Source organism: Anoplophora glabripennis, unplaced genomic scaffold, assembly GCF_000390285.2.
Source record: "Anoplophora glabripennis isolate ALB-LARVAE unplaced genomic scaffold, Agla_2.0 scaffold40, whole genome shotgun sequence".
Classification (NCBI taxonomy): domain Eukaryota; kingdom Metazoa; phylum Arthropoda; class Insecta; order Coleoptera; family Cerambycidae; genus Anoplophora; species Anoplophora glabripennis.
Window position 1 is genome coordinate 1,943,277 of NW_019416268.1, and position 18,126 is coordinate 1,961,402.

Consider the following 18,126-nt stretch of genomic DNA (forward strand, 5'->3'; position numbering starts at 1 on the left):
AGTCCATTTTTTTGTGCAATCATGCAATTTATCCTGACATGTTGTGCAACTTTTTCTAACATTAAATTAAGTACCGTGCAAGTTTTGGAGTAGGGAAAAAAACTTTATATTCTTACAGCTAACGACTGGAACGGTGTAGGTAATTTTCATTCCGATTACACTTCTATTGTAATTGCAATTGTAAAATAACAATTAAGACTGTCGTCAATTATCGACTGGGTTGTGCAATTTGTTTGAAGCAGAGCACTAGCTGTAATTTTGATTGAAGAATTTACCCTATCATTTAAAAGGTATTTTACACACTCCTATTTATTTTACACACATATATCGACACTATAAGTATGAGGAGAGACGTGAAACCTGTTAATGCCGTTTATTTTTAGCAATATGCAGTTGTAGAATTTGTAGATATATAAGATATAAATAATTTCATCACAACACTATTCCCAGAGAATAATAATCGGTAAATTTAAAAGAAATCAAATATTCTGCCTGCCTTGATATTCAGTTAACCATCACAGAATGAAATAGACTTTATGTAACAATATTTTCTTAAATATTTAAAATTCATAAATGAATTTCTTTGTTACAAACACACTGCGATGAAAATATCTATTTTCAGAGTACCTATATTTAATAATTCACTAGATGGCGTTATAGAGGTAACTGCTTGTAAAATTAAAATCTTAGCATGTATAAACTATTTTTTAATTTAAGTCAAAGAAGTAATTTTAGGTGATTTGCAAATTACTGTCGAGGTATTCTGCTTTTTTATTTTGCTGATAATCCATTCTGACACCCAGCTAGAAAAAGACTGAAATTAAGAAAAATATATCATAAATGTTAAGAAGCTGCTCAAAATTGTGAATTTCACCATCACAAGTACTGATGTCAGACCTAAAGCAACTGCTATAAATGTGGACAAATTTCATAGCTTTTTTACAAATATTGTAGCTTTTTATGAATCTCGCAGCATTTTTATGAATCTCATAGGTTTTTTGCGAATCTAGTACCTAGTTTTCTCAATGAATCTCATAGCTTTTTCACAAAACTTGTAGCTTTTTATGAATTTCATGGTTTTTATGAACCTAGCAGCTCTTTTAAACGAATCTCTTAGCTTTTTTACTAAAATTGTAGCTTTTTATGAACTTTATGGCTTTTATGAGCCATATAGCTCATCAATGAATCTCATAGTTTTTTTTTTTACAAAACTTGAAGCTTTTTATGAATCCTTTTGTTTTCTTTACGAATTTTATAGCTTTTTTGTGAATCTTATAGCTTTTTTACCCTGCACTATACAAACTCAGTGTGTTTGCAGCAAGGAAATATGGAGCACATGACCATCATCACGGCGCAGAGAAACTCTCATAGACTATCCATTAACCAACAATACCTATATTTATCCCTAAAATTACAAGCCTATTACAGGGTGGTCTGGGCGGGGCTGGTCTCATTACCCACGTCTATGCCCGTTTGCCGCAGCCAGTGCCTCAGATTCCTGGTGCGTTCAACCAAGGTAGTGGTGGCGCCCTGGTTGGCGTGCGTCACCACAGTGCTCTGGGCATTGGCCAGCACCACGTGCTGTCGGTAGTTATGCAGGCGGTCGGCCAGTGTGGGAATGGAAGGTGGTGCCGGCATACTAGCGGATCCGGCTAAAATGGGCCAACCTAAGTCTGGATAGACTAATGGCGGTATTACTGAAAATTAAATAGGGGACGAGTAGAGTTAGTGGGGGATAGTATGCCCTTAAATACTACGGGGGGTGCTTTGTATGGGCGAATTGTCAAAACAAGAAAATAATATATGCTATCTGCTCCCTTTGATATACAGGGTGTATCACAGTGTGTCGGAAATTAAAAAGAATTTTCCTCATCTAAATTTAAGAATATTTTCTTAATTACAATGTATTTGGAAGTTTTCGAAAGATTATGAGGTGTTTCGAAGAAATTTTATGTTAATTAGTACATCTTTCAATGTATTTCTAAGTTTTTGTAAATATTTCAAAATTTTCGGGGTATACTTATTGGTTTTTGAGATGTCGGTATGTTTTTAATACTATTATGATGTATTCTGAAGGAATATATTTAAATGTATTCTACAGTGGATTTGAAATTACATTGACATATTTTGTTAGATTCTAAAGCTATGCCGATCCATTTTAATGCTTTCTGAAATTGTTTTGATGTACGTGACATATTTGAAAGTAATGAAATTTTGTTTCTATATCGTCATCTGATTACGAGACACTTAAGAGATAGGTATATGCTGAAAAAAATTAAAAAACTGTATATCCAACTTATACTTGAAGGAGCAAAACTATAAAAAGAAATAAAAATTTTTACACCTATTTGATTAGTAATAAGAGAAGAATATTTTAATTTTTTTACTTCTAAAAATATGAATAATTTAATGTTGACCAAATACCAAACTTTAGGTATTTTAGGGCATAAAATCTTTCTCTACGAAATGATCTATCCAACTACACTAATCAACAGTGTTGGATGACAGGAAGAAAGAGATACGGGTAACAAAACGNATTTTTTTACTTCTAAAAATATGAATAATTTAATGTTGACCAAATACCAAACTTTAGGTATTTTAGGGCATAAAATCTTTCTCTACGAAATGATCTATCCAACTACACTAATCAACAGTGTTGGATGACAGGAAGAAAGTGATACGGGTAACAAAACGTTGCGTTACCTTGTGCGATGTTGGTCTGCTGCTGTTGCGTCCTGAGAACATCCCAGATTTCTCTAATCTCAGAATTTAAATTCTCCAAGCTCTGTATAATCTCCGAGGATTCCTGATACTTTTCGTTAGCCGGTATTATGCCTTTGGCATAGTTGTCCGCTGTGGCAAACTCGGTGGAGCTAATACCCGAGCTGGCGCTGTGGGAGGAGATGTCGCTTAGTGTCGCGTCATCATTTTTCTGGTCGTTCTGGACATTCGCCCTTTGCAAGGACTGCTCTAGGTGGCGCAGCCTTATAACTTTCTCGCCTAGCAGGCTCCTGGTACGGTGCAGGTTGACTTCCATGTCGGTCAATTCTTTTTCCTCCTACGGTAGGAACTAATTAACAGGCCGTCCTAATATTTAGTGGACACACAACTATCACAGCGTCTTGACTTACCCCTATCCAAAGTTGCTTCGTTTAGTTGCTAGGTGTTAAAGTTTCCAAAAAAAATGTATTATTTTCCAGACATATAAAACACTTTGCACTTTGTTCAATTTAAATGAAATTTGGAATGTTAGTGCCAGTGTATAGATGTCCCTTTGAACTCTGAAAAGTACCCTAAAAGTATATATGTCCATATTTTTTGCTTAACTTAAGTTTTTATTTTATTACAAATAGTTTTCGTATAATTAATTATTTTATTAGTCATTACCGACACATTTTCGAACAAATCTCGATTAGTCAACAGAAATTGAATTTATTTAATAATAAAAAGGGAATAATGCTCTGTGAAGGAGAAAAACTTTTAATTGAATGTTCGTTCAGGGAAATTTTAAGGAATAATTTAGCAAAAAAAAAGTTGAATTATAACCGTAATATCTGGTAAACAGCTACGATCCTTCATCAGCTGAATCCATCAGACATATACTGCTTTCCAACTTATTAGTTAGTTATTAATTTCTTATATTACACAAATCGCAAATTATTTATTTTAAAATATTTATTGGAAATACTGATTTATTGCGCAACTTTTTTACCTCTTGTAATTTTTTGATAAAACCGATAGTTTTCTAGTAAAAAAATTAGATGCGTCATCGTTCACTAAAGGGGTAATTGCGAAATTTTGTAAAAATAAAGTAGGCGGATGTCATAAAAAATAAATTGTTATTTATCATATTAATAAATTGACACTTTCTGTCAATAAGATGGTAATTTAATAATAACATTAAGAATTAAGAATAATTTATGAATTAAGTAAAGTTATTTATCTGAAATTAAATTTAAAGAATATTCCCGAAATAATTTCCGTTTTGCTGCAAGCATAACCTAATACATCTGTTGAAGTTATAACGCACTCGCACACAGTTCTTGGTTATTGCGAAGGTCATCTGCTGCCTGAAATAATCTTAAGCATAGTTCTTCTAAGGAGGCAGCAGGAGTAGCATAAATAATACTTTTTATGTGTCCCCACAAAAAGAAATCCATAGGCGTTAGGTCAGGTGAACGTGCAGACCAACAAACAGGGGCATCACAACCAATACAGGGATTCGGGTAATTTAAATTTAACCATTCTCTAACGGCAAGTGTACTATGTGCAGGCGCCCCATCGTGCATATACCACATCATCTGACGTGTAGCGAGGGGTACATTCTCAAGTAATGCTGGAAGATTTTCCTTCAAAAATCTAATATACTCGGCCACTCCAAGCCTGTGTGGAAGAATAAAAGGTATTTCCTACAATTCCTATCCAAACGTTTAAACTGAAATTATGTTACCTTGAAACAAATATTTCCTGAAACATTATGAATGTTTACTACTCCTACTCTAGGAAAATTTGCTTCATTGGTGAAATGTATGTTCATTAGGAAATTTAAGTCATGCCTGGAAATATTAATGTACCATTGACAAAAATCCATGTGGTTAGGTAAATCAGGGTCATTCAATTCTTGCGCGGGTTGACGGTAAAAAGGGTATAAAAGATTTTCATGAGCTACATTCCACACAAGACTGTGAGAAACTTGCAGTTGCCTGGACACCTGTTTTGTGCTTGTACCACAGTCTTGTTCTAGATGTATAACTTCCTCAGTTTCAACAGTTTGGACATTACGCCTTCTTCCGGCACCCTCACGATTGGGCTGAATTTTACCAGTTTCGCGAAGCCTTCTTTCCACCGAGGTCAATGTTTGTCTATGAGGAATCGGTCGGTTTGGATGTCTTTGGTGGTATAATCTTACTGCAGTGTTACTACTTTTTCTGGATTCGAAAAACACATGGAGCATGTCGACATATTCATCACTGGTATAAATATTATTTGTCATAATTATTCGATAATAAATTGATCAATTGGTACTACTTATTGGTTGACAGAAAGTGTCAATTTATTAATATGATAAATAAAAAAATTAAAATGTGAATTTCAATTCTCTCCTTTAAGAGGGTATATCGCCTCAGGGGTACAACTTTCATATAAGGTATTTTTGCTTCAATTCTCTTATTTTTGGCTCTACATTCAGTGATACCATTTTTGCTACTTCATTTAAAAACACCCTGTATACTGTTGTCAGTTGGCTAGTTAAATTATTTCGTTCATCCCTATATAATCAATCACAATATGTGAAGTACCGTGGTTTTAAATTTAATACTTTTCTTCAAACATCAGGAGTTCCTCAAGGGCCCATACTTGGACCTCTTCAATTTGTTATTTTTATCAATGATATCGCGGAAGATCTTAATGTACGATATCTATAATATGCTGATGTGAAAATATTTTGTCTGTTTTGGGTTGTAAAAAAGTAATATTTCCTCAGTTAATAACTGGTGCGACAAAAATGTTAAACATCTATCATAAGTATCAGCATCCAAATTTCATTTGAATCAGACAAAGCATTTTAGAATTTGGATAGAGGTAAGTTTTATATTATTATTCCATGAAATCTCATAAAGGTACCTGACAAAGTTGCTGTAGAGTATGCCTGGCCATCGTACCGTGTTTGAGTTTAAGCTCTTTCTGCCTCTGCTGGAATAACGACTTCTGGTTCCTCAGGCTCTCCTTTGCCCTTTTAATTGAGTCCCTCTCCAGGTGGATCCTGTGTCGAAAAAACTCGAGTTCGGAACTGCCCTCGAATTTCTGCCCATCTGAAAAGGGGTACCTGAGGTGGTAAGTGTCGGATTGAGCGTTCTCTGGAAACTGGTCCTCCAGGTCCTCCAACTTTTGGAGTTGTCTTCTTAAGTTTTCTACTGGTGAGCAGGACCTTTGCGGCTTTCTGGTTTTAGAGTTGTTGTTTATTCTCGAGGTGGACGAACTTTTCAGCCTAACAAATAAATGTGTTATTATTGTTGTTATTAACATCTATACCATGTGCACTCTGGGGACATTGAAAACGGTAAAAAATATAAGGTTAATCAAATTAAAAAGGTGTGTTATTACGAAGATATTTTGAAAAAAACAGAATTTTTAAGTACAGATTTTTTTTTGCTAAAGCTAATGAAAGTTCAAAGTATTTATACCATATTCATAATTGAGATAATACTGTTTTGATTTAATTCTAGTGAACGTAGAATTAAAAATACTTCAAAAATACGTAGACAGCCATATTTTAAAAAAATGAAGTTCATCATTTCATGAGAAAATACAAAAAAAAATTGTCATAGAGAAGTATTCTTCTCTTTCCTCTTCTTTTAAAATACTCAAAGCAAAAAATATATTATCTAATATTCATTTATGTCTCTCCAATGATCTAATAATGGCATAACTTTTTCTAATTTGGGCCATCCTGTATCTATAACCCTTATCGATATTCCTGTGATAGACATGCTTATCTTGAACAACATATGTAAACAAAACTAACCTGGAAAAAAGTTTTTTTCGACTCCGACCAGGATTCGTGCTGTCGGAACTGTCTTTCTCGTTTTGGTTCGCTTTATCGTCGCTCTGGTAGCAGTTGTCGCTGATGGAGGTGTCCAAATCTTGTATGATGACTTGCTTCACATTTCTGTTCTCGGGTTTTATTCGGGAGATGTCTTGATTTGTCTTGTTATATTTTGGAGTCGGCGGCTTTTCAAGAAATTTTCTCGACGGGGAGTTTAATGGAGTCCTAACAAGTTTACTTTTAAATTTTTTCATCCTTTATGACTGATTCATTTAATTCATATTTAAGAATATTTTCTTATATAAACATCGTTCTGAGATACACGGTGTTAAAGTTAAAAATTAAAGTTAAAAAAATGTATAATTTCTTTAAATATCGTGTGAATAAATTGGAACGATATTTTGTGTACAATAGATGAATTAAATGGCATTCAACATGAAAAAATTAAGTTTCAATTCAAATCGATGGCGTTGATATTAGGCATGGTCGATACATTGTTCTCAAAAGTTATGGTACACTGTTGCGAAAAAAGTTGTAATTTTTTAAAGGCAAATTTTATTTTGAACAAAATCGACCTCAATTTTTTTTGCATAATTTCATACAAATTAGTACTTTGTAGCGACGATACGTTTAGGCAAAATTATATTTATATAAGTTTGTAAAAAGTTAAAATCACGCTCCTGTGATATTCACTATATTCATATACTGTAACCCTAAATTTCGTTTCAAGTTTATGTCATATGTCAAGCTTGAAATTCAGGGTACGTTCTGTCGCCGAAGTGTACACTACTTAAACATGCCAATTTTTGCGCCAAAACAAAAGTATTTATGAGGAATTTTACTGCATTACTTTATTTAAAAGAAATCTGCAGCCAAAGCACTCAGAATTCTTGTTGAGACTTACCACGACCATGCTCTATCACAAACAACATGCAGAGATTGGTTTAGACGCTTCAAAAATAATAATTTTGATGTTGAAGATAACGAGCGCTCTGGCACTGAACAGTTTGAAGATGAAGAATAGGAGGCACTACTTCATGAAGGCTCATGTCAGAAGCTGAACTTGCAGGAATTTCGAAACGTTTGAAAGCATTAAGAATGATTAACGACATTGGGTGCCGTACGAGATAAACCTGAGAGATGTCGAACGGCGTCTTTGCACATATATGAAAACCTGCTTCAACGGCAGAAAAATAAATCGACGAAAAATGTATATGCTACAATAATCCTGAGCGTAGAAAACTGTGAGGCAAGATCAGCCATGCATTAATACTTTCAGTAACATGCTTTTTACAATTTTTTTTAAATAAAGCATTAATTTTCAAGAGAAAACAGCAGGAACTTATCCAACATCCCATTATATTTCTTATAGTTTCCACTACATTATCTTCAAAATGGCCTAGTATAAAAGAATATTCTTAAATTTGGATGTATATACCCTGTATACGAGTGTTCAAAAAGTTTGGAACCCCCCTCTATCACAGAAAATACTGCTCAAACAAAAAAATGATTAGGACAAAAGTTGCAAGGTTTTGAGTGAGCAATCCAACGGTGACCTTGACCATGACCTTGAATGTCATTTAGAGGTCAAGTTGAAAATTTTAAATGGAACCGTATACTTTTGACCCCAGAAATGGTAAGAGCGGAAAATTTTACATTGACCATGACTTCTAAGGTCATTTAGAGGTCAAGTCGAAAATTTTAAATGGAACCTTATACTTTTGCTCCCGGATATGAAAAGAGTGAAGAATATCGGGTCATTTATTAAAAATCGACTCGACCTGTAAACGACCTTGAAGGTTATGGTCAAGGTCATATCCGAACGTAAAAATTTCCATTTTTTCCATTTCCGGGGTCAAAAATATATGGTTCCATTTAAAATTTTCAGGTTGACCTCTAAATGACCTTGAAGATCATGGTCAAAGTCACATTCAACCGTAAAATTTTCCACTTACTATTTCCGGGGCCAAAAGTTTCGGCTCCATTTAAAATTTTCAACTTGACCTATAAATGACCTTCAAGGTCATGGTTAAGGTCACCGTTGGATTACTCACTCAAAACCCTGCAACTTTTGTCCTAATAATTTTTTTGTTTGAGCAATGTGAGGGAGATTTCTGGGGGGTTCCAAACTTTTTGAACGCCCTGCATAATAGTTGTCATTTTTAATATATCCTTTTCATATTTCTTTCAAAAATGACAAAGTCAAAGAAACTGAATAAATCCGGTTTTGCAATCAGTCGACCTACTCCCAGCCGTACAAATTTTACGTTTTTTTTTTAAACTAATCCTAAAGTAAAATTAATAACAATGAACGCTCACTTTCCAAGTTTTATTGATTGTAAAAGGAAACAGCATGCATTAAGTATGTCTAACATTAATTTTTCCTCAATAAACTAGCTCCATGTTCCGATCTTTTAAATGCCTTAGAGACGACTGAAGCACAAACTTCCCTACATACCTTTCTTTGTTATTCGAGCTCTGTTCTGTTTCTGATCCCGTCGTGTTTGTTGTGGTGCTCTGCTCTTTTCGTTTATTCCTCTTTTCTATCGATAGTTTCACGTCAGTTTTCAGCCGTAGATATTTGTCCTTCAAGCACCTGTATTTATCCTCTAATAGTCTCTTCTCGCAGCGCAGCTTCTCGTAAGTCCTTTCGTCACATACGGATTTGTTCTTTTCTTGCTCCAGTTCGTTTTGCATCTTTGTCTTTAAGTCAGTCATTTGACCTTGGTGGTTTCTCCTCAGGGTTTGCTCCTGAAGGAACACAATATGTTCGTCTTATGATTTAATAAATTTTATATTTTATTACATATGAATATATACTGGGTGTGCCATTTAACGTTTCCACTGTTATTTTCTTGGAAACAAAGGACAAATGTTTAATCGGTACTGATCATAGAATGACAGCTACAAGTACGACATATAAAAAATTATTTTACATTAAGACAAACACTATATTATTCGACGCCTATGGGCAACAATGATTTATAATGTCCTTTAGTTACTACGGAATATTAAGTAGCTCACCCTGTATTTAGATAGGAGAAATTTATTTTTGAAAAAATATACTTCTTACCTCTAATTTAAACTCCCGCTTCAATTCATCAATGATTACCGTATGGTTCTGCTTCAGTTGCTCAATATTTGCATTGTGGTTAAACACTAATTCGTCTCTACTTCTTTCGACCTTTTCAGCTAATTCCTTTTCGATTTCCGCCAGTTTCTCTTCATAGTACTTTTCTAATTCTTCCTTCCTTTTATCCAAACTTTCCTTCAATTTTTCCTCTTCTTCTTTAAGAATTTCCTCTTGTTCCGTTTTCAACTTTTCCGCAGTAAATTCCAACTTAAGCCTTTCTTCTTTCAACGTTCCGGTGGTTCTCGCATCCATTTCCTTGCGTAGATTCTCTAATTCATTCTTAATATTGTTCTCGTGTTTGGTTTTTTCTTCTATTAAAATCCTCTCTAATTCAGCTTTATGAGAATTATGCAAGTTCGATTTAAACTTGACGATCTCCTCATTCTTTTCCTCCCATATTGTTTGTTTCAATATCGTTATTTTCTTTTCGGCCCTATCTTCCAATTTCTTTGATTTCTCGGCAATCTTATCGCTGGGACTAGAAACAGAGTTATCGCTGTCAAAAAATGTTTCCACGTTGTTTATCGCAACTTTTTCAATACTTCTTGTTTCATCCTCAGAATCGGAACCTTTATTAATAGTCAGTTTCGGTTTTATAAAGTCGGTAGGATTTGGTTTAATCAACTTCAAAGCGTTTGCTTTATTCATAAAGTCTAATACAGGAGCGACGGTGAATCTGCCTTTATTAGTGGGAGTGACTTTAACATTTATAACGTCTTCCGGTTTGGTATTTTTGTCACTGGTTACGAATTCTTCTTCGCTAGAGCTTTTATCCGAAAACGTTATTCCTATGTCGGTGTTGTTGTCCAAGTTGAACCTCACACTTTTCTTGTCCTCATCCTCCTTTTCGGATTTATCAAATATTGCTAGCTTGTCAAATTCCATACTTTTCGAGTGTTCTATAGCAGGTTTGTCCCTTAGAATGCTTCTGGGTGGTTGCAGCTCTACAATTTAAGATTAAAGCCATATACAGAGTGTTTCATACCCAACTGTACCTACTGCAACAGCAGAGTGAGAAAACCTAGATGACAACAATACGAGTATAACTACTTAAAACGTCGTGGGTAATCCAAGAATTTTCACTTTTTGGCTGTAGCTTTCGAACTATTTGTGGAAATTCATTTATTTTTGTTATAAGCCATCATACACTAAATAAGTTTTGACCAAAATAAAAATTTAAAAATTTTAGTTTACAAAGATATATGCTACACATTAATTTCCATTTTTCAGTGATCACTATTTCCTAAATTTTTGTCGACATCTCCCACATACATTTATGACAAGGATTGATTATTTAAAAAATTATAATGGCCATAATTTTATTTGCGATTTCTATCATATTTTTATTTTAATGATTTTTGCTTGTTTGCTTTTTTGGTTGAAGAGTCTGCTGTCTTTTGGTGATATAGAGCAGTGGTGGCTCGTGATATTGAGAATAAGTGAAGCATATTCATTGACAAAAAAAAAAAAAAATAAAAAGAGCTACAGATGAAAATTTTCAAGATCAAACAGCTTTTTAAATGAATCTGGAAATTTTTAGTTGCATTTGCAATATTACCGAAAAACCGACGCTCGCGCGAATGATTTTTATTTAGATTTTATAAAAAATAGAAACACAATCAAACAGGGCATACAGAAAAGTTTTTTTAAATAAACACTTCCACACAACCACTTTTACTCATACTCCGAATACCATTCATTCCGATACTTCCGAACGTACACTTTGTCTTTTGACGTCCTCCTTTTTTCCACATCGAGAGAAGGCACAGGTCTCCCGCAATTTAAAAAATTCTTTTTCTACCCAATTTTCCATCTGGAAAATGGCGTTTCCAATAAAAAAAACAGAATCATACATAGGAAACATTTCTACAATTATTGATACAAAATAAATATTAACAAAGAACCGTTATAATCGTGTGCTGGGCGACGTATCTTATAAACTGTTTAAAGGCAGGCGCCAGGCGATGGGCGATGGCGATGCGGGTTCAATTCCGCATCATTCGTATCCCCACGCCGTAGTTTACTCACGTTTGGCAATACAAACTGATTTCGATCCGCATCACTTGCTTATGCTATTATGTTGTATGGTACGAGGTTGATGCTTGCGGTCAACAAAGGCAATGTTTTTTTAGACGGCGTTCACCGCACAACTATTCTGTTTATTTCTATTATACCTAAATTATAAAATTTATATAAAATTAAAAATAATTTTAAATTGCACAATCAAATGGAAACTTTAGATGAAGCGGTGCGTCACTTGCGTCACCTGGCGAGCCGCCACTGATATAGATCGAATACAAAAAATTAATTAGTTATGGTGAAATTTCATGGGTCATTCTCTATATCCATTTATACTAGCCTTTGTGTGCCACTCTGTTATTATAACGTGTACAGTTTGTCATCAAACAGGTATATCATAATTTAACTGAGCATACCTTGCATGGATTCCACTTTTCCTTGACTGGCCGGGCTGGTGAGAGAAGTTTCACTTTGTTTTCTCGTATTCGATTTTAGAAACATGCTTCCTCCACCTGCCACCTTAAGCTCCCCCGACCTCTCCAAACTTCTTGGATGTTTGTCGAAGTTACTGTCCTTCTCTTCATCGAAACTACTAAAACCGAGTGAGAGTTTCTTGCTACCTATAGTATAGTCCTCTGACTTTTGTTTAAATAATTTTAGCTCTCGTTTAGGACTGACATTTGGGCTTAGTTTCAAGGGGGAGAGTTTCACGTCTTTCTTTCTTGCCCCAAGAGGAAGAGGTTCCAATTTCTTTGACGGTAAGTTCGACAAAGGTTCCTCCAGACTAAGAATGTCATCTGTTATGTAAGTCATGTCTTCCCGGTTGTCCTGTAAACTAATCGATTGGCTTTCTGTCCTTGCTTTTTTCACCAGACCGCGGTACACGTCATCCAAGGGATGTTCCCATTGGGTCTTTTTCGTTAAGTTGTTGTAATAGTAATAAGATTTGGATTTGTCGTCATAGCTAAATGAAATCAGTTAAAATAATCAATTGATATTTACAAAAATAAAGAATGTTTTTTAAAATTTAAATTACTACTATCAACACTATTTTACACATTGCAAAAGTGATTGATGACATTATTTTTTATTAATCAATAACAAAATAACCAGATTTTTTAAAAGATCTCTACGAACAAGGAAATACAGCAAAGAAAAACAAAATGTTTTTAATAATCTTAAGTGACCTATACGTTTTAGAGGTCTGTAACTTCTTAAGAAACTTAAAATGCACTTAAAATGCACTATGATTTTTCAGATGGATCGAATTTCGTAATTAAAAATTTTTTTGCATATTTAGAACCGTGTCCTGAATATTAAATTTTGAAATTAAATCGACCGCCTTTTAATTCAGAGTTCTTCTCGGTACAGTTGGCAAAAGTGCATAAAAAAACATAACCTAGATTGTAAAAGAAAAAAACAAGGTAGTTTCTAGTGTTGTGCTGTTTAACTAATATCTCTTTACAGAGAATTAAATCATGATTCCAAATAGTCTTATTACTAAATTGCCATTAAAATACAATGAGGTTTAGTTAGCTTTTTGGATTTTTCGGTTAAAGTTTACTGAAGACCTTGAGGGTTATGTTGAAGAAATTAACGAAAAACACCTTTTTCACCTTTGCAAACCTCATTTCTTGCATCAAACTTGTAAAAATCGACTCAAATCCACGTCCTACATTGAATATGAGTGACATAAAAGCATTTAAAAGAGCTAGATACGATGGCAGGTCCAAGAAACGTCAGTGGGAAGAAAGAAGGTCCGACAAGGGAGAGGCAATCGGCAGTGCAACCCCTTCTAAGAAAACTAAAAACGAAGATATTGAAACCGTTCAACTGACTTTAGATAAAGTGAAGAGACGGAAATTTTGCCTGTTGATGGGCTACTCGGGAGTGGGGTATTACGGTATGCAACGAAACCCGCACACGAAAACAATTGAGGAAGACCTGTTTAAAGCTCTATTTAAAATTGGTTTGATAAACGAAGACTGTTATAACCAGGTTCAGAATATGCAGTTTCAGAGAGCAGCACGTACTGATAAAGGTAAGGAAATATAAGTTACGAAATATCCGTTATTATCCATTTTAATTATTTGTAGGAGTGTCAGCAGCAAGACAGATAGTTTCCTTGAAATTAGCGGAAAACATAGACTTGGGAAAGATAAATGCAGAGCTACCCGAAGTAATAAGGGTATTTGCTTACAAAAGAGTGACGAAAGGCTTCAACAGCAAATCTCAATGCGATAGTCGAACTTATATCTACATGTTACCGACGGTGGCCTTTGCAGACAAAGATCAAGATATTTCTCAGAAAGATTACAGACTCGGAGAGGAAAAGCTTAATACTGTGAATACCATTTTACAAAACTTTGTTGGTACAAAGAACTTCCACAATTACACATCGAAAAAGAAACCAAACGATCCCAGCGCTAATAGATATATCAAATTGTTTGATTGTGAAAAACCGTTTGTGCGGAATGAGGTGGAGTTTACAGTGTTGAAAGTGCAGGGGCAGAGTTTTATGATGCACCAGATAAGGAAAATGGTCGGATGTCTAATAGCGGTAGTTAAAGGCCTTGCGTCAGTTGACATTATAAAAGATTCATTTCAAATGGAAAAGGTTAATGTTCCTAGAGCGCCAGGTCTTGGTTTAGTTTTGGATTATGTTCACTATGACAGGTAATTTTTTTTTTCAACTTAAAGTCTATTATAATTCCTAATAAATATTTATTTCCAGATACAATAATCGATATGGAACCGACGGTATGCACGAAAAATTGACCTGGGAAGATGTTGAAGATGAAATAAACAATTTCAAAGAAAAATACATCTATCCTACTATAGTCGAAACTGAAATTAAAGAAGAATCTATGATCTATTGGATAAAAAATAAGCTTTCCAGGCATTCATATGATTTAGACGAAGAGGATAATGACAGCGGAGACGAAGGTGAAGATGACGAAGATAATGACAAGGATGAAATAATTGACAACCAAAATAGTAAAACACAAAATGTCAGTAATTAAATACAAAAGTGAATAAAAAAGTTGTTTTATAGAATTTCTGGAATTTTTGTATTTAAGGGTTCTTTTGTTGATTTCTTTTGGTAATCACACTTCAATTGATCGATAGTTCAGAATAAATATTAAACTAATTCAAAACTGAGTGTGTTTTAAATTAATATAAATATTTTAATAGTTTTAAAATTTAAAAAAGTTTTGAATGCTTGATCAGTTTTTTTAAATTAACACAGAATCTATAACTTGGTATGCAGGGTTCAGTGGCAATTGTCAATTTTTCAGTAATTTCTGGACTTGTTGCCACAGTATCTACAATTTTACTGAAATGATATGATGGTCAAATACATGTCACCGAAAAAATTGTGTATGTACAACACCAACACAAATCTTACCAAGGTTTCCATCCAGGTGGCAATGCTTTCATAAGCCCTTCTGCTGCTAAAGGAAGTAATTGTGGTTCGGAATCAGGATCTATACCAATTTTTGTAGCATAATCTCTAATTTCTGAAACAAAATATTACGAGTGGTTTGTTATTAGACACGGACACGGTAATTAATTTATTTTGAATACAAAATTATTATACTCCTAAAAAAAACGCAAAAGAACCGTTTTAAACCTTATAAAAACAATGACAAAAAACATTACCATAATGTCCTACTTTAATGTGGTTTTAAAAAAACTTACCATCTTCAGAGGGATGGCTAACTTCATCAAACACTTCTTCACAAATTATGGACATTTTTAAGGTATATGCCGTTAATACTGTTGTTTTTATGTTTCCTTTGTACAAGTCTTTATTTCTTCGTCATCTTTTTACAGCTGATGTGGTTTTGACAGCTTTATGGGGTATTGAAATTTTAAGGGTAAAAATAAACAAATGCGGGTGGAAAAATTAGCGCCCTCTAACGGCACGATGTCAAAAGTCGATTCCCTAATTAAAGATCCAAACCAAAAACAACAGTTAAAAATCGTTAAATATAGATTGATTTGGCTCTTAGTCGTAAGATGTCCAAGCACCATTTGCAACCGAGATATACTTTACTTTTTTTTAATTATTCCTTATTTATTAAAAATAAATTCAAATGTAATTATTACTGTCTTGTAAATATGATAGATTATATTTTACAATGAGACCAATTAGTTAATTGGAACACTAATCTGAAGTTATTATTATTTAGTCAAATATAAAGTTTTTTCAAACTGGTTTTACTCTTGTTCTATGTCACAATTGGGTAGCTTCTGAGCTCAATTGTATATTCGCTGTTTGTGTTGCTTTCTGTTCCCTTTTTAAACCAAGTGAATTAGGTATAGATAGACACATACGACAAGAGGGTCTGTCTAATTGTTGACATTGCCTAGTTTTAAAGAAGTTAGACCATCCGCGGCCAGGGGCAGTATGATCAACATCGTCAGATCTAAAGCATGCCTTAATAAGAAGCGAATTGTTACTTAACTGTCATAATAGGGTAATAAAAGTATTATATGTAAAAAGCAATAATGATAAATGTGTAAGTTAGATCTGAAGGCGTCGATTGCAATTCCCTCTGGACTCTTAAAAAACTAAAAACAAAAATTTAAGCAAACAATAACCCTTAATGGGAATAAGCCGAAAACAAAACATAATAAAAAAAATCACAACCAGATGAAACAAACGACAGAAAGAGGGATTGCAATAGAAAAAAATTTGTAAAAACAAATTGTTTTGTACGACAGCAAAATATTATTTTAATTCAATTTTTTTTGCCAATGGACATTGAATTGAAATGACTTTATATTGAATATATGTATATATTTCTCACACAATAATATACAAAAATAACTGATTATTTTCTAAAACTGGACTTGTCTTCTAAAGTGTTTCTGAAGTAATGTATTATTTTTCATCCCCATTTTTGTATTATATTTTGCTTGAGCTCGTTTCATGAAATGAATGTCTCTTGCTTTCCTGAAAAGTACAGTTCATTAAAAATCATGTATATTTCAAAAATTAAGAACTTACTTGGCCGCAGCTGCCTGTTGAGTCTCTGTCCACCCTAGAGCTCTGTATTGGGCTAATACTTTGTGCAACTTTTTATCGTTCTTAGATGATAACACTAGAGCTCTATTGGGATTAGGATTCTGTCGATAGTATCTCATAAGACTTCGGTGACCTACAGTGATTCCCGAAGGTAGAACTAGTTGATATTCCGACCCATCTATTTCAGCAAGTTCGACCTAAAAAAAAATTACTCAGTTATTGAAAATTAATATGTACGTGCATACTCACCTCTTCATCTTCATCAATTATTTCATTTTCTGCATCGGGATATGAAGAGGAGTAATCATAAAAGTCTGCATATTCAGCTAAAGCTAGTCCTTCATGTATCATCTTACAATGACCTTTATCCAACATGTGTTGCCTTGCTGCTTCGGCTGAATGGAAAGTTTTACCTTTTTCATTGCACCACAAACACATAAAACCTAAAATACAGGAGAAAATAATAAATGATAACTTGTTAGTCACTTTCTTCTCCTTACCTTCGGATATTTTCTCTCCTAAATATCGAAGTAGCCCATTTAAGTCTGTACAGTATTCAATATCGGGTATAAAAAAGGAATGTACAATGGTCATATGTTCCAAGTTTTTTATGAAGTTGTGACTATGATGCATACAGAATAGACAATCATTATTATTAATAGGATTTTCTGTAGCGTCATCCCATTCATCAGAATCAACTTCTTCTACATCCGATTCTCCCTCACTTATTTCTGGTTTCTGTGGAGTATTTTCTATTATGTAGGAAGACACACTGTTTCCATCTAGACAAAAAAAGAAATGCATGCAAATTCAGGTCAAATAAATTAAAAAATTTGATACCTTCAGATTTATTATGCTTTTCATTCTCTTTATGTTTTTTTGAATTCAAATGATTATCGAAAGCATTCTGATTGCCAAATGACTTGTGGCAAGAGCTACAGTAAACACTTTTGTCTTGTTTCGAGATTTCATCAGCATTTCTTTGGTTATAGACTCTTTTTTGGAACTCCTCTGAGGTAACAGGCGGTAATTCAGCTACTTTTCTCTTCAAATTATAACGATGCCAGTCTGTTTTGTAGTGCTGTCTTTGCAAGTCAGCATCTTTGAAAGCTACCCTGCACGTAATGCAGGTAAAGGAGTCTTTGACAGGGTTAACATTTGACATATTTCAAAAATCTTCATAGACAATATTGCAACTCACTTACTGTTGCTTATCTTCGATAACACTAAATTTATTACTAAAAATAAAAAATTCAATATGCTATTTGTGCAATACGCAAATAAATCGCGACACTTGACACTTGACGAATGACGATTGACTTGAAATTTGACAGATCTCTTGATCTACTAGTAGACTAAAAATACCACTGCAAGGTGTTATGAATAGAAGTTTGC

The 18,126-nt window shown here is 33.9% G+C and overlaps 3 protein-coding genes across 3 annotated transcripts; 1 reads left to right on the plus strand and 2 right to left on the minus strand.

Moving 5' to 3' along the window:
• Window positions 1–1,422: 1,422 nt before the first annotated feature.
• On the minus strand, window positions 1,423–15,453 carry LOC108903236 (cingulin). Its single transcript, XM_018705333.1, has 10 exons — window positions 15,399–15,453; window positions 15,106–15,217; window positions 12,466–12,660; window positions 12,113–12,417; window positions 9,618–10,621; window positions 9,003–9,295; window positions 6,524–6,769; window positions 5,623–5,986; window positions 2,704–3,058; window positions 1,423–1,697 (listed from the first exon to the last, which is right to left on the minus strand). Exons 1-10 carry the CDS (start codon window positions 15,451–15,453, stop codon window positions 1,423–1,425), a joined length of 3,204 nt encoding a protein of 1,067 aa, XP_018560849.1.
• Window positions 13,094–14,753, plus strand: LOC108903238 (tRNA pseudouridine synthase A). Its single transcript, XM_018705336.1, has 3 exons — window positions 13,094–13,737; window positions 13,793–14,372; window positions 14,431–14,753. Exons 1-3 carry the CDS (start codon window positions 13,278–13,280, stop codon window positions 14,717–14,719), a joined length of 1,329 nt encoding a protein of 442 aa, XP_018560852.1. The 5' UTR covers window positions 13,094–13,277; the 3' UTR covers window positions 14,720–14,753.
• A 1,023-nt stretch (window positions 15,454–16,476) lies between the features above and the next one.
• On the minus strand, window positions 16,477–18,040 carry LOC108903239 (zinc finger protein 622). Its single transcript, XM_018705337.1, has 5 exons — window positions 17,572–18,040; window positions 17,232–17,513; window positions 16,981–17,174; window positions 16,714–16,928; window positions 16,477–16,659 (listed from the first exon to the last, which is right to left on the minus strand). The coding sequence occupies exons 1-5, from the start codon at window positions 17,894–17,896 to the stop codon at window positions 16,545–16,547; spliced, it is 1,131 nt and encodes a 376-aa protein (XP_018560853.1). The 5' UTR covers window positions 17,897–18,040; the 3' UTR covers window positions 16,477–16,544.
• Window positions 18,041–18,126: the final 86 nt, after the last annotated feature.

Excerpts from the sequence above, each read along its gene's own strand:
- LOC108903238 (XM_018705336.1), top strand. The coding sequence starts at position 13,278 with ATGTTGAAGAAATTAACGAAAAACACCTTTTTCACCTTTGCAAACCTC. Across the intron at positions 13,738-13,792 it reads AGCAGCACGTACTGATAAAG|GAGTGTCAGCAGCAAGACAG; the intron begins GTAAGGAAATAT and ends AATTATTTGTAG. Across the intron at positions 14,373-14,430 it reads GATTATGTTCACTATGACAG|ATACAATAATCGATATGGAA; the intron begins GTAATTTTTTTT and ends ATTTATTTCCAG.
- LOC108903236 (XM_018705333.1), bottom strand. The coding sequence starts at position 15,453 with ATGTCCATAATTTGTGAAGAAGTGTTTGATGAAGTTAGCCATCCCTCT. Across the intron at positions 15,218-15,398 it reads TAGCCATCCCTCTGAAGATG|AAATTAGAGATTATGCTACA; the intron begins GTAAGTTTTTTT and ends ATTTTGTTTCAG. Across the intron at positions 3,059-5,622 it reads CTCTACAGCAACTTTGTCAG|GAGGAAAAAGAATTGACCGA; the intron begins GTACCTTTATGA and ends TTCCTACCGTAG.
- LOC108903239 (XM_018705337.1), bottom strand. The coding sequence starts at position 17,896 with ATGTCAAATGTTAACCCTGTCAAAGACTCCTTTACCTGCATTACGTGC. Across the intron at positions 17,514-17,571 it reads AAAGCATAATAAATCTGAAG|ATGGAAACAGTGTGTCTTCC; the intron begins GTATCAAATTTT and ends TTTTTTGTCTAG. Across the intron at positions 17,175-17,231 it reads AGGAGAGAAAATATCCGAAG|GTTTTATGTGTTTGTGGTGC; the intron begins GTAAGGAGAAGA and ends CCTGTATTTTAG.